Below are 12,325 nucleotides of genomic sequence, written 5' to 3'. Positions count from 1 at the left end.
CGTGTCAAATACTCATTAATTCTCTAACCTGTACTTGAAGGGTTTTTTTGTTGGTGGTGGTGGTGGTTTAAAAGAGACGGGCTCTTGCTTTGTTGCCCAGGCTGGTTTCAAACTCTTGGGTTCACAGAGTTCTGGGATTACAGGTGTGAGCCGCCAAACCTAGTCTCTATTATAAACTTTTAATCCATAATGACCAGGATATTCACAAAATAGGAAGAAGAAGGTTTTTATATTCAAAGGCAGCAGATTTGGATGGGTGATTAAGAGAAACTAAATGTTTGGCATGTGTTCTAATATCCTGGAGTTAGTATTATAAATTCATTGAGGGCCTCCCATAGCTTTTGGAACTACTTTCAACCCAGTGCAGTTGATGGGATGACTAGGGTCCAATCACACAGCATTTCTGTGCCACACATTGAACTCTGTCATTAACTGTTCTCTTGATCTTGCTCTTCATGTTATTCCATCTTTTCTCTAGGTACTCGTCCTCACAAGTGCCCAGACTGCGACATGGCCTTTGTGACCAGTGGAGAATTGGTTCGGCATCGTCGTTATAAACACACCCACGAGAAGCCATTCAAGTGTTCCATGTGTGATTATGCCAGTGTAGAAGTGAGTGTTGAACTTTTTGTTGGTATCTCTCTTAGGCAGACCATGATTTATTTCAGTCCAAGGCTCTAACTACCCAAACGGACTTAAGATAAGGTCGAAAAATGTTAGTGAATTCTTGACAGTCCCACACAACACCCTCCCCCAAAAAGCTTATGATGAGTAGGAAAGATGTACCTGATAAAAAGAGTACCAGACTGGGCGCGGTGGCTCACACTTGTAATCCCAGCACTTTGGGAGACCAAGGCAGGTGGATCACAAACTCAGAAGTTCAAGAGCAGCCTGGCCAAGATGGTGAAACCCTCTCTTTACTAAAAATACAAAAAAATTAGCCAGGCATGTTGGCGGGCACCTGTAATCCCAGCTACTTGGAAGGTTAGGGCAGAGAATTGCTTGAACCTGGGAGGAGGTGGAGGTTGCAGTGAGCCAAGATCATGTCAGTGCACTCCAGCCTGCGCAACAGAGCAAGACTCCCAAAACAAACAAAAAAAAGTACCAGTTTCTGGCCATGTGTGGTGGCTCACACCTAGAATCCCAGTACTTTTGGAGGCCAAGGTGGATAGATCACCTGAGGTTGGAAGTTCAAGACCAGCCTGACCAACGTGGAGAAACCCTGTCTCTACTGAAAAATACAAAATTGGCCAGGCGCGGTGGCGTATGCTTGTAATCCCAGCTACTCAGGAGACTGAGGCAAGAGATTGCTTGAAACTGGGAGATGGAGGTTGCAGTGAGCCAAATCTTCGCCACTGCACTCCAGCCTGGGCAATAAGAGTGAAACTCTGTCTCAGATAAAAAAGTACCAGTTTCACATGTTAGTACGGGCAAATTCTACCAAACTTTGAAGAAACAACTGTACCCAGAGCATTTTTAAATGTTAGGTTTATCAATTTTATTATTTGAAGCTACTCTGTTACCAAAACTGGGTAAGAAAACTACCAAAAAGAAAAGTTGAGAGAAGCAAAAATTCTATTAGCCAGTGAGCCAACCTAATTTAGTAATGAGTTCTAAAAAAAAAAGAGATATTGAATATATCTAAAACACAAGCATACTTTTATCGTTAGGAAATTATTGATGTATATTACATTGAAGGTTTGAGGAAAAACCATACAATTATTTCTGTAGATGAGAGCTTGAATTCAGTAATCATTAATTACTGTTTAATGTCCAAGCAAGTTAAGTGCAGGAGAAAACTTCTTTAATATGATGCATATAGATCGGGTGCAGTGTCTCACACTTGTAATCCGAGTACTTTAGGAGGCTGATATGGGCAAATCACCTGAGGTCAGGAGTTCGAGACCAACCTGGCCAACATGATGAAACCCCATCTCTACTAAAAATACAAAAATTAGCTGGGCATAGTGACGCGTGCCTGTAGTCTCAGCTACTCAGGAGGCTGAGGCAGGAGGATCAGTTGAACCTGGGAGGTGTAGGTTGCATTGAGGCAAGAGCTTGCCACTGCACTCCAGCCTGGGCAACCAGTGACACTCTGCCTCAAAAAAGAAAGATGCATATATACCAGAAATGTATAATAAACTCATCCTAATTAATTCTGAAACATTGAAAGTATTTCCATTAAAATCTGGACTATGGTGAGATATTCATTCTTAATGTTACTGTTTTACTGTTTAAACATTGTACTGGAAATCCTAGCCGATAGAATAAAATAAGAAATGAATTATTAATGGAAAGATAAAACTGTCATTTCTTGCAGAAAGATTTGCTTACAGAGAAACTCTTAAGAGTATCAGAGTCGGCCGGGCGCGGTGGCTCAAGCTTGTAATCCCAGCACTTTGGGAGGCCGAGGCGGGTAGATCACGAGGTCAAGAGATCGAGACCATCCTGGTCAACATGGTGAAACCCCGTCTCTACTAAAAATACAAAAAATTAGCTGGGCATGGTGGCGGGTGCCTGTAATCCCAGCTACTCAGGAGGCTGAGGCAGGAGAATTGCCTGAACCCAGGAGGCGGAGGTTGCGGTGAGCCGAGATCGCGCCATTGCACTCCAGCCTAGGTAACAAGAACGAAACTCCGTCTCAAAAAAAAAAAAAAAAAAAAAAGAAAGCTGGGCGCGGTGGCTCAAGCCTGTAATCCCAGCACTTTGGGAGGCCGAGGCGGGTGGATCACGAGGTCGAGAGATCGAGACCATCCTGGTCAACATGGTGAAACCCCATCTCTACTAAAAATACAAAAAATTAGCTGGGCATGGTGGCACGTCCCTGTAATCCCAGCTACTCAGGAGGCTGAGGCAGGAGAATTGCTTGAACCCAGGAGGCGGAGGTTGCGGTGAGCCAAGATCGCGCCATTACACTCCAGCCTGGGTAACAAGAGTGAAACTCCGTCTCAAAAAAAAAAAAGAGTATCAGAGTCAAAAAACTTAGAGTAATAAGAGTTCAGTTTGCTGGCCAGATACAAGATAAGCATACAGAAGTCAGTAACTATAGTAGTGACAGGAAGGTATGAAACGGTTCAAATTCAGCCTGGTGCGGTGGCTCATGCCTAATATCCCCACACTTTGGGAGGCTTAGGCAGGTGGATCAAGAGGTCAGAAATTTGAGACCAGCCTGGCCAGCATTGTGAAATTCCATGTCTACTAAAAGTGCAAAAATTAGCCAGGCTTGGTGGCAGGTGCCTGTAATCCCAGTTGGGAGGCTGAGGCAGGAGAATCACTTGAACCTGGGAGGTTGAGGTTGCAGTGAGCTGAGATCTCACCGTTGCACTCCAGCCTGGGTGACAGAGCGAGAGTCTATCAAAAAAAGAAAAAGAAAGAAAGAAAGAAATGGTTCAAACTCTAATAGCAGTGTAACAATTTAAGGATAAACTGAACAACCAAAAACAGTATCTCTGAAATCTATGTGAAGAAAACCTCAGAAACTTTTCCAAAGGACATGAATAAATGAAGAAGCATTACAAGGTGATTCTGACTTTCAGCTGGAAGAATAAATGTGAATGACTAAGAAAACTTTGAAAATAGAACGAGGGGCTTATGCCATTGTATTTTGTAAAACTCTAGTAAATGAAGCCAGTGTGATTTTGCAGCAGGAATAGATAGATAGCTCATTGGAACAGAGTAGGTTCTGGTGCATATAGAAGTTAACAGGTTATACACAGGGAAGTCGAAGGAAGAGAACTAGTAGTGCTGTTAGGATAGTTAACAACTTATGTGTGTGAAAACTTGGTGTGTAAAACTTATGAGTGTGGCTGGGTGTGGTGGCTCATGCCTGTCATCCCAGTACTTGGGGACGCCGAAGTGGGTGGATCGCCTGAGGTTAGGAATTCGAGACCAGCCTGGCCAACTTGATGAAACCCCATCTCTACTAAAAACACAAAGATTAGTCATGGTGGTGGGCACATGTAGGCCTAGCTACATGGGAGGCTGAGGCAGGAGAGCTGCTTGAACCTGGGAGTCAGTGGTTGCAGTGAGCCAAGATCATGCCACCACTGCACCCCAGCCTGGGCAATAGTGAGACTTTGTCTCAAAAAAAAAAAAAACCTGGGTGCTGTGGCTCACACCTGTAATCCCAGCGCTTTGGGAGGCTGAGGCAGGCAGATCACCTGAGGTCAGGAGTTTGAAACCAGCCTGACCAACATGGAGAAATCCTGTCTACTAAAAATACAAAGTTAGCTGGGCGTGGTGGTGCATGCCTGTAATCTCAGCTCCTCAGGAGGCTAAGGCAGGAGAATCACTTGAATCCGGGAGGAGGAGGTTTCGTTGAGCCAAGATCATGCCACCATTGCATTCCAGCCTGTGCAACAAGAGCAGAACTCTTAAAAAAAAAAAAAAAAAAAAAAAGAACAAAAACCACTTATGAGTACGGTTGTTTTCTTAAAATTGGAATGCTTTTTAAATGTTTTGAAACAAACATGGAAACATTAGTGAATTTTCAAAGTACTTTGGGGTGGGAGTTGCGTCGGGGACAAGGTCTCTCTGTCACCCAGGCTGGAGTCTAGTGGTGTGATCACAGCTCACTGTAGCCTTAATCTCCGGGGCTTGGGTGGTCCTCCCACCTTAGCTGTCCCTCACAGAGCGGGGACTACAAGCATGTGCCGCCATGCCCATCTAATTTTTGTATTTTTTGTAGAGACAGTGTTTTGCCATGTTGCCCAGGCTGGTCTCAAACTCGTGACCTCAAGTAATCCACACGCCATGGCCTGCCAAAGTGCTGGGATTACAGGTGCCCTCAAAGCAGTTGGTAGAATCAAGTTTGAAAATCACTGTTTTAGTGTAAGGTATCTAGCAGGGGACTAAAAGCATGGATAATGGTGAGGCCGATAGATGAGAGGCCGCTTCAGCCTGGCTTATCTAGGAAATGCTAATGATAGGAAAAGAGGATGAGTGGAATTAAAACATGTACTCAATAACTCAGATTCAGGATTTGGAAAAAATTGATCTGTAAATAGGCATGGATTATTTTAAATATATGGAAAATTTTAAACATGTCGTAGTAAAGAATGTAATATGTTCTCGTGTGCCTACCACCCAGCTTAAACAATTATTAGTAGTGACCAATCTTTTTTTTTTTTTTTTTTTTTTTTTTTTTTTTTTTTTTTTTTTTTTTTTGGAGACAGTTTCCCTCTTGTTGCCCAGGCTGGAGTGCAATGGCACGATCTTGGCTCACTGCAGCCTCCACCACCTGGGTTCAAGCGATTCTCTAGCCTCAGCCTCCCGAGTAGCTGGGATTTTGCTGCCATGTCTGGCTAATTTTTGTGTTTTTTAGTAGAGATAGGGGTTTCACCACATTCGCCAGACTGGTCTCGAACTCCTGACCTCAGATGATCTGCCCACCTTGGCCTCCCAAGTAATGACCAGTCTTGACTCATCTACACCCGAATTCATTTCCACTTCTCTTAGATAATGATATGGATTCAAGAAGCAAAGTTTACAAATAATGAAGAGGGAAGAAGATTATTTTTTAAACTTCGTATTCTATATTTCAGTGCCCCAAAGCTAAGCTTTTGTGCCTAACCTACAGTGCTCATGTTGCAGACTGTGTTAACAGAAGTGTAAAGTTTGGTTGCTTTCGTATTTCAGGTCAGCAAATTAAAACGTCATATTCGCTCTCATACTGGAGAGCGTCCATTTCAGTGCAGTTTGTGCAGTTATGCCAGCAGGGACACATACAAGCTGAAAAGGCACATGAGAACCCATTCAGGTAGGACTTCTCCTCTCCTTGTTGTGTTAATAAGCTGCTTTTCAGTCAATCTCAAGGGACCCTGTGGACCACTGTGTGCCCTCCATTGTTTACGTGACTAGAAGACTGGCCTGAAAGTAGTGTGGAATTGATGAATGCTTCTCTGGCATATCCTGTAAATCCATTTTTCTGAAAATATATTAGAGAATAGTACGTTTTGTTTTGTTCAACTGGAATCTGCCTACAACATGAAAATAATACTTTTTAAGGGAGAAATGAAGTTAAAATGGACTTTAAAAGTCTAGATAGATTTCCTAACCCACCTTATTCAGTTTTCCTACTGTTTTTTCCTAAAAAGAAAAACTTGTGGTTTCTTCATTCAGTCTCCCCAAAAGCATTGCTATAATTTGGAGGATTCTGGAGCAGAGCTGGTTAGAGCAGAGGTGGCCAGGGCCAGCAGCAGTTCAGGACTTGGCCATATCTGAAGGTAGATGTGATCAGGGCACTGGGACTGAGCCTCAGCCTTCCTAAGACCTGTAGATTCTCTGTGGTGTAGCATATCTGCTACCTGAGTTACCCTCCCATTACAGTGTTAATTTCATTTCATGTGTTCTGTATTGTCTTTAAAGGGGAAAAGCCTTATGAATGTTATATTTGTCATGCTCGATTTACCCAAAGTGGTACCATGAAGATGCACATTTTACAGAAGCACACAGAAAATGTGGCCAAATTCCACTGTCCCCACTGTGACACAGTCATAGCCCGAAAAAGTGATTTGGGTAAGTAGATTAACTAGTGACAGGTGAAAAAAATGTTTTGAAGGATTTATATTTCAAAATATGGGGATCATAAATAACTTTACCTTCTGACTCTCACAAATATTATTTATAGGAATGGCCTGTCAGTAAAGCCATTGCTTAGCTGCTTTTTTTTTTTTCCTCCTCCTTACCTGTTTTTCTTAACTGCAGTCAGGCCACAAGATTCTGTCCTGAATAAAACTCATCTACAAATTAATGGGAGCTGTGATGGAAGGAATCAGAGTACACCTTTAATTAGTAGCCCTCCTTCCCCACATAGGGAAGTAACATAGTATGATTCAAACTCAGGTCAATCTATTTTATTTTATTTTTGAGAACATTTGTACTTTCTCTAAGTAATGAGTGTTTTATTGGTTTAGTGGTAACTGTATTTCTGTGCATAAACTAGAGTTTACATAGAGACAGTTTATTAATAACAGTGTAACTCATACTGAAAGATAGTCACTTGGATTGCCTGCTGTGTTTTTTTTATTCAGAACAGAAATAATATTGTCCATTGTACATTTATTAGTTACATTGGTGTAGTTTGCTTATTTTATTTTACTTCATTTGCTCATTGATCTTCACAACAACCATATGAAGTAATGAAGGCTTACTCTGATTTTATAGGTGATAAGCCTAAGGCTCAGAGAGCTGTCTTTACCAAAGCTTTGCAACACAGCTTCTGGGTGGCAAACGAAGCTAGGTACTCTCGAGTCCTACTCAGCTGCTTCTCACTAGGGTGTATACAAGTTACCCAGGCCATAGTAGCAGGCTGCCCAGCCACAATATAAACATGGCCTGTCTTACTGCAGCATTGGTTTTACTCAAAAGAGTTCTGAGGAAACTTTATGAAATTTAGCTGTTTCCCTCCACCTCCCCGAGATGGGAGCCTGGCTCTCTGGCCAGGCTGGAGTACAGTGGCACAGTCTTGGCTCACTGCAACCTCCACCTCCTGGATTCAAGCGATTTTCCTGCCTCAGCCTCCTGAGTAACTGGGATTACAGGCTCTTGCCACCACGCCCAGCTAATTTTGTATTTTTAGTTGAAACGGGGTTACACCATGTTGGCCAGGCTAGTCTCGAACTCCTGACCTCATGTGAGTCACTGTGCCTGGCCAATGTCACATATATTTTGAAGATGAAACCATGAGTTTGAAGTAAAGGACTTTGGGCTCCACATAAGACCCATGAGTCACACATTCGCTCTAGTCAGCTATTAGGAGCTTTGTGTTAGAAATTAAATATTTCCTGAGGTTCTGTCCTGAAAAAAAAAAAAAAAAAAAATTTTACATTTGTGTCACATAGAAACTAAAATCTAACCCAGTGGTGCCTCCCATGTAGTGTGTGTGAACCATCAGGCTACTGTCTGAATTGGCCATTTTTTTTTTTTTTTTTTTTAGACGGAGTTTCGCTCTTGTTACCTAGGCTGGAGTACAATGGCGCAATCTCGGCTCACCACAACCTCCTGGGTTCAGGCAATTCTCCTGCCTCAGCCTCCTGAGTAGCTGGGATTACAGGCACACGCCACCATGCCCAGCTAATTTTTTGTATTTTTAGTAGAGACGGGGTTTCACCATGTTGACCAGGATGGTCTCGATCTCTTGACCTCGTGATCCACCCGCCTCGGCCTCCCAAAGTGCTGGGATTACAGGCCTGAGCCACCGTGCCCGGCCCCCATTTTTAAAAATTACTCACTGTGACGCAGGTAAAACCTTGAGTGTTTTATATTCACATGATACTTCTTAGACTCTACATAATGGGCTCTTTATGAGGCACTTAATTGCGTACGAGCTATGAAATAATAGTTATCGGCCAGGTATGGTGGCTCATGCCCGTAATCCCAGCATTTTGGGAGGCCAAGGTGGGCAGATCATTTGAGGCCAGGAGTTCGAGACTAGAATGGCCAACATGGTGAAACCAAGTCTCTTCTAAAAATACAAAGGTTTTGCCAGGCATGGTGGCACATGCCTTTAATCCCAGCTACTCAGGAGGCTGAGGCAGGAGAACCACTTGAACCCAGGAGGCATAGGTTGCAGTGAGCCGAGATTGTGCCACTGTACTTGAGCTTGGGCAACAGAACAAGACTCCGTCTCAAAAAAATAAACGGGGGGCGGGGGGTGCTGGGTGCAGTGGCTCACGCCTGCAATTCCAGCACCTAAGGAGGCTGAGGTGGGTGGATCACTTGAGGTTAGGAGTTCAAGACCAGCCTGGCCAACATGGTGAAACCTCATCTTCTACTAAAGAAATACAAAAATAAGTTGGGCATGGTGGCAAATGCCCGTAATCCCAACCACTGTGGAGACCGAGGCAAAAGAATGGCTCGAAACTGGAAGGTGGAGGTTGCAGTGTGTGAGAGCGTGCCGCTACACTTCAGTCTAGGCAGTGGAGCGAGATTCTCAAACATTAGCCAGATGTAGTGGTACATGCCTGTAATCCCAGGAGAATCCCTTGAATCCTGGAGGCAGAGGTTGCAGTGAGCTGACATCTTGCTACTGCACTCCAGCCTGGGTGACTGAGCATGAGACTGTCTCAAAAAAAAAAAAAAAAAAAAAAAAAAAAAAAAAAGCTGGCCAGGCACAGTGGCTCATGTTTGTAATCCCAGCACTTTGAGAGGCGGAAGCAGGTGGATCACCTCAGGTCAGGAGTTCAAGACCATCCTGGCCAACATGGTGAAACTCCATCTCTACTAAAAATAAAAAAATTAGCTGGGCGTGGTGGCTTGTGCCTTTAGTTCCAGCTACTCTGGAGTCTGAGGCAGGAGAATCCCTTGAACCTGGGGGAGGGGATGGAGGTTGCAGTGAGCTGAGATCATGCCACTGTACTCCAGCCTGGGTGACAGAGTGAGATTCTGTCCCCCACCTCCCCCCCCCCAAAAAAAAGCCAATTCTAAAATAGTTGCCTTTTCCTCTTTTAAAGCAGGCCAGATTTCACACTAATAAACATGAGTAACAAATAAAAAATTAGAGCCATCCTCTCCCTTACCTCATATCTACTCCCAATAATTGGCTCTCTTTAAGTTTGGTGGGATATCGCCTCAATATAAGTTGTAGCATTGTAAATATATAAATTCATGATCCCAAATGTAGGGCCCTCACTGCTCCTAGCTATTCCAGCTGTTTGTTCTTGTAGGATGTGCTCCAGTTCTTCCACAATGTTTGGTGCTTCCTATATAGAGTTGGGCACCCTACTTTCACTTTTTTTAAGTTTTTTTTTTTGAGACGGAGTTTCCCTCTTGTCGCCCAGGCTGGAGTGCGGTGGTGCAATCTCGGCTGACTGCAGCCTCTTGTATCCCAGGTTCAAGTGATTCTCCTGCCTCAGCCTCCTGAGTTGCTGGTAGGCAAACACTACCATGTCCGGCTAATTCTGTTTTGTATATTTTAGCAGAGATGGGGTTTCACCATGTCAGCCAGGCCGGTCTTGAACTTTGGACCTCAGATGATCCAACCACCTTGGCCTCCCAAAGTGTTGGGATTACAGGCATGAGCCACCTGGCCCTTAATTTTTTTTTTTTTTTTTTTTTTTTGAGACCAAGTTTTGCGCTTAGCACTCAAGCTGGAGTGCAGTGGTGCAATCTCAGGTCACTGCAACTCTTGTCTCCTGGGTTCAAGCTCTTATCCTGCCTCAGCCTCCCAAGTAGCTGAGACTACCGGGGTCTCTGAAAAATACAAAAATTAAATTATCCATGGTGGCTAATTTTTGTATTTTTAATAGATAGGGTTTTTGTATTTTTAGTAGAGGGGTGTTTTCATTTTTAGAGATGGGGTTTCACCATGTTGGCCAGGCTGCTCTTGAACTCCTGACCTCAGGTGATCCACCATTGTTGGCCTCCCAGAGTGCTAGGATTATAGGTGTGAACCACCGCACCAGGCTCCCTACTCTTACTTTCTCATATAACCTCTAATTTTCCTTCCCTTTTCTCTCCCTCCTTTGTCTCAGTAAATGCCTTTTCTTCCTACTTAAAAAATAAAGGCAAAAGATTGATACTCCTGTTATAAACCTGGTAATCTATACTAGGATCCACATTTGTGTTTCCCTGTGTGCTCCTAGAGAGTTGATGGTACTCTTCTTGTTTGTGTTCTGTCCCTTCACCTCTGTCCTGAACCCCACTCTCCTGTCCTCCTGGCAGTCTTTATACATCATCATTACCTTTCACCTTCATCATCTCACTCCTTGGTCTTCCCTTTCAACTCTGAACATATTTGTGCCTCTCCTATCTTTGGTGCAGTGACTCACACCTGTAATCCCAACAATTTGGGAGGCCAAGGCGGATGGATTGTCTGAGGTCAGGAGTTTGAGACCATCCTAGCCAATATGGTGAAACCCTGTCTGTACTAAAAATACAAAAAACTAGCTGGGCACAGTGGCATGCGCCTGTAGTCCCAGCTACTCAGGAGGCTAAGGCAGGAGAATTGGAATCACTTGAACCCTGGAGTGGGAAGTTGCAATGATCCAAGATCATTGCAACTTGCATTCCAGCCTAGGCGACAGAGCAAGACTCCATCTCAAATAACTAACTAACTATAACTAACTAAATAAAAAATATAAAAGTGTTAGCTCTCTAGGTTTAACTCTTCTCTTCCTCCCAGCCAGCCTTCATGAAGAGTTACATCCCTCGCAGTCTTCTCTTCCTCATCTTTCCCTCGTCTGGCTTATTCCCCATCACTCTGGTGTGACTCCTGCTTAAGGTCATGAATGACCCCACACTCTGAATGTTGTGATGAAGACTCCTTTCCATTCTTCTTCCTAAGAGATGACTTGATCTCTTAGCAGTGTTCTTTATAGTTGACAGCACCCTCTTTCTTTAAAACACTTTTTTTTTTGAGATAGAGTTTCGCTCTTGTTACCCAGGCTGGAGTGCAATGGCGCGATCTCGGCTCACCGCAACCTCTGCCTCCTAGGTTCAAGCAATTCTCCTACCTCAGCCTCCTGAGTAGCTGGGATTACAGGCACACGCCACCATGACCAGCTAATTTTTTGTATTTTTAGTAGAGACGGGGGTTTCACCATGTTGACCAGGATGGTCTCGATCTCTTGACCTCGTGATCCACCCACCTCGGCCTCCCAAAGTGCTGGGATTACAGGCTTGAGCCACCGTATCCGGCCCTCTTTAAAGCGCTTTCTTCAGGCCAGGCGCAGTGGCTCATGCCTATAATCCCAGCACTTTGGGAGGCCAAGGCGGGCAGATCACTTGTCAGGAGTTGGAAACCAGCCTGACCAACATGGAGAAATCCCGTCTACTAAACACAAAAAAACTAGCTGGGCGTGGTGGCGGCACATATCTGTAATGCCAGCTACTCAGGAGGCTGAGGCAGGACGCTTGAACCTGGGAATTGGAGGTTGCAGTGAGCCAAGGTCGCACCATTGCATTTCATCCTGGGCAATGAGAGTGATACTCCATCTCAAAAAAAAAACGAAAACAAAAACAAAACACTTTCTTCCCTTGGCCTCTGTGACACTAAATCCTGTTGGTTTTCTTCTTCTTTCTCTTACTCCTTTCAACCTTTTCGGGTTTTAACCTTTTTTTCTCTCACTGGCCTTAACTCTAAGGTTTTATTTTGCTTTTTTTATTTGAGACAATGTCTTGCTCTATTGCCCAGGCTGGAGTTCAGTGGCACAATCTTGGTTTACTGCAACCTCGACTTTCAGGCTCAAGCGATCCTCTCACTTCAGCCACTCTGGTAGCTGGGACCACAAGCACATGCCACAATGATCGCTAATTTTTTAAAAAAAGCTTTTGGTAGAGACAAGGTTTCATCATGTTGCCCAAGCTAGTCTCATACTCCTGGACT

General features: G+C 44.0%; 1 protein-coding gene across 1 annotated transcript in view; it reads left to right on the top strand.

Moving 5' to 3' along the window:
* CTCF (CCCTC-binding factor) overlaps positions 1–12,325 on the top strand; it is an 82,892-nt gene that overhangs the window by 55,305 nt on the left and 15,262 nt on the right. The window contains exons 5-7 of the mRNA XM_039477850.2: positions 479–612; positions 5,638–5,758; positions 6,367–6,516. Of these exons, the coding sequence (XP_039333784.1) occupies positions 479–612; positions 5,638–5,758; positions 6,367–6,516 (405 nt within the window). The remainder of the gene's footprint in view (positions 1–478; positions 613–5,637; positions 5,759–6,366; positions 6,517–12,325) is intronic.

The sequence above is a fragment of the Saimiri boliviensis genome, chromosome 1, assembly GCF_048565385.1.
Source record: "Saimiri boliviensis isolate mSaiBol1 chromosome 1, mSaiBol1.pri, whole genome shotgun sequence".
Taxonomy (NCBI): domain Eukaryota; kingdom Metazoa; phylum Chordata; class Mammalia; order Primates; family Cebidae; genus Saimiri; species Saimiri boliviensis.
The sequence above is the reverse complement of the archived record's forward strand: the minus strand, read 5'-3'. Positions and strand labels throughout refer to the sequence as shown.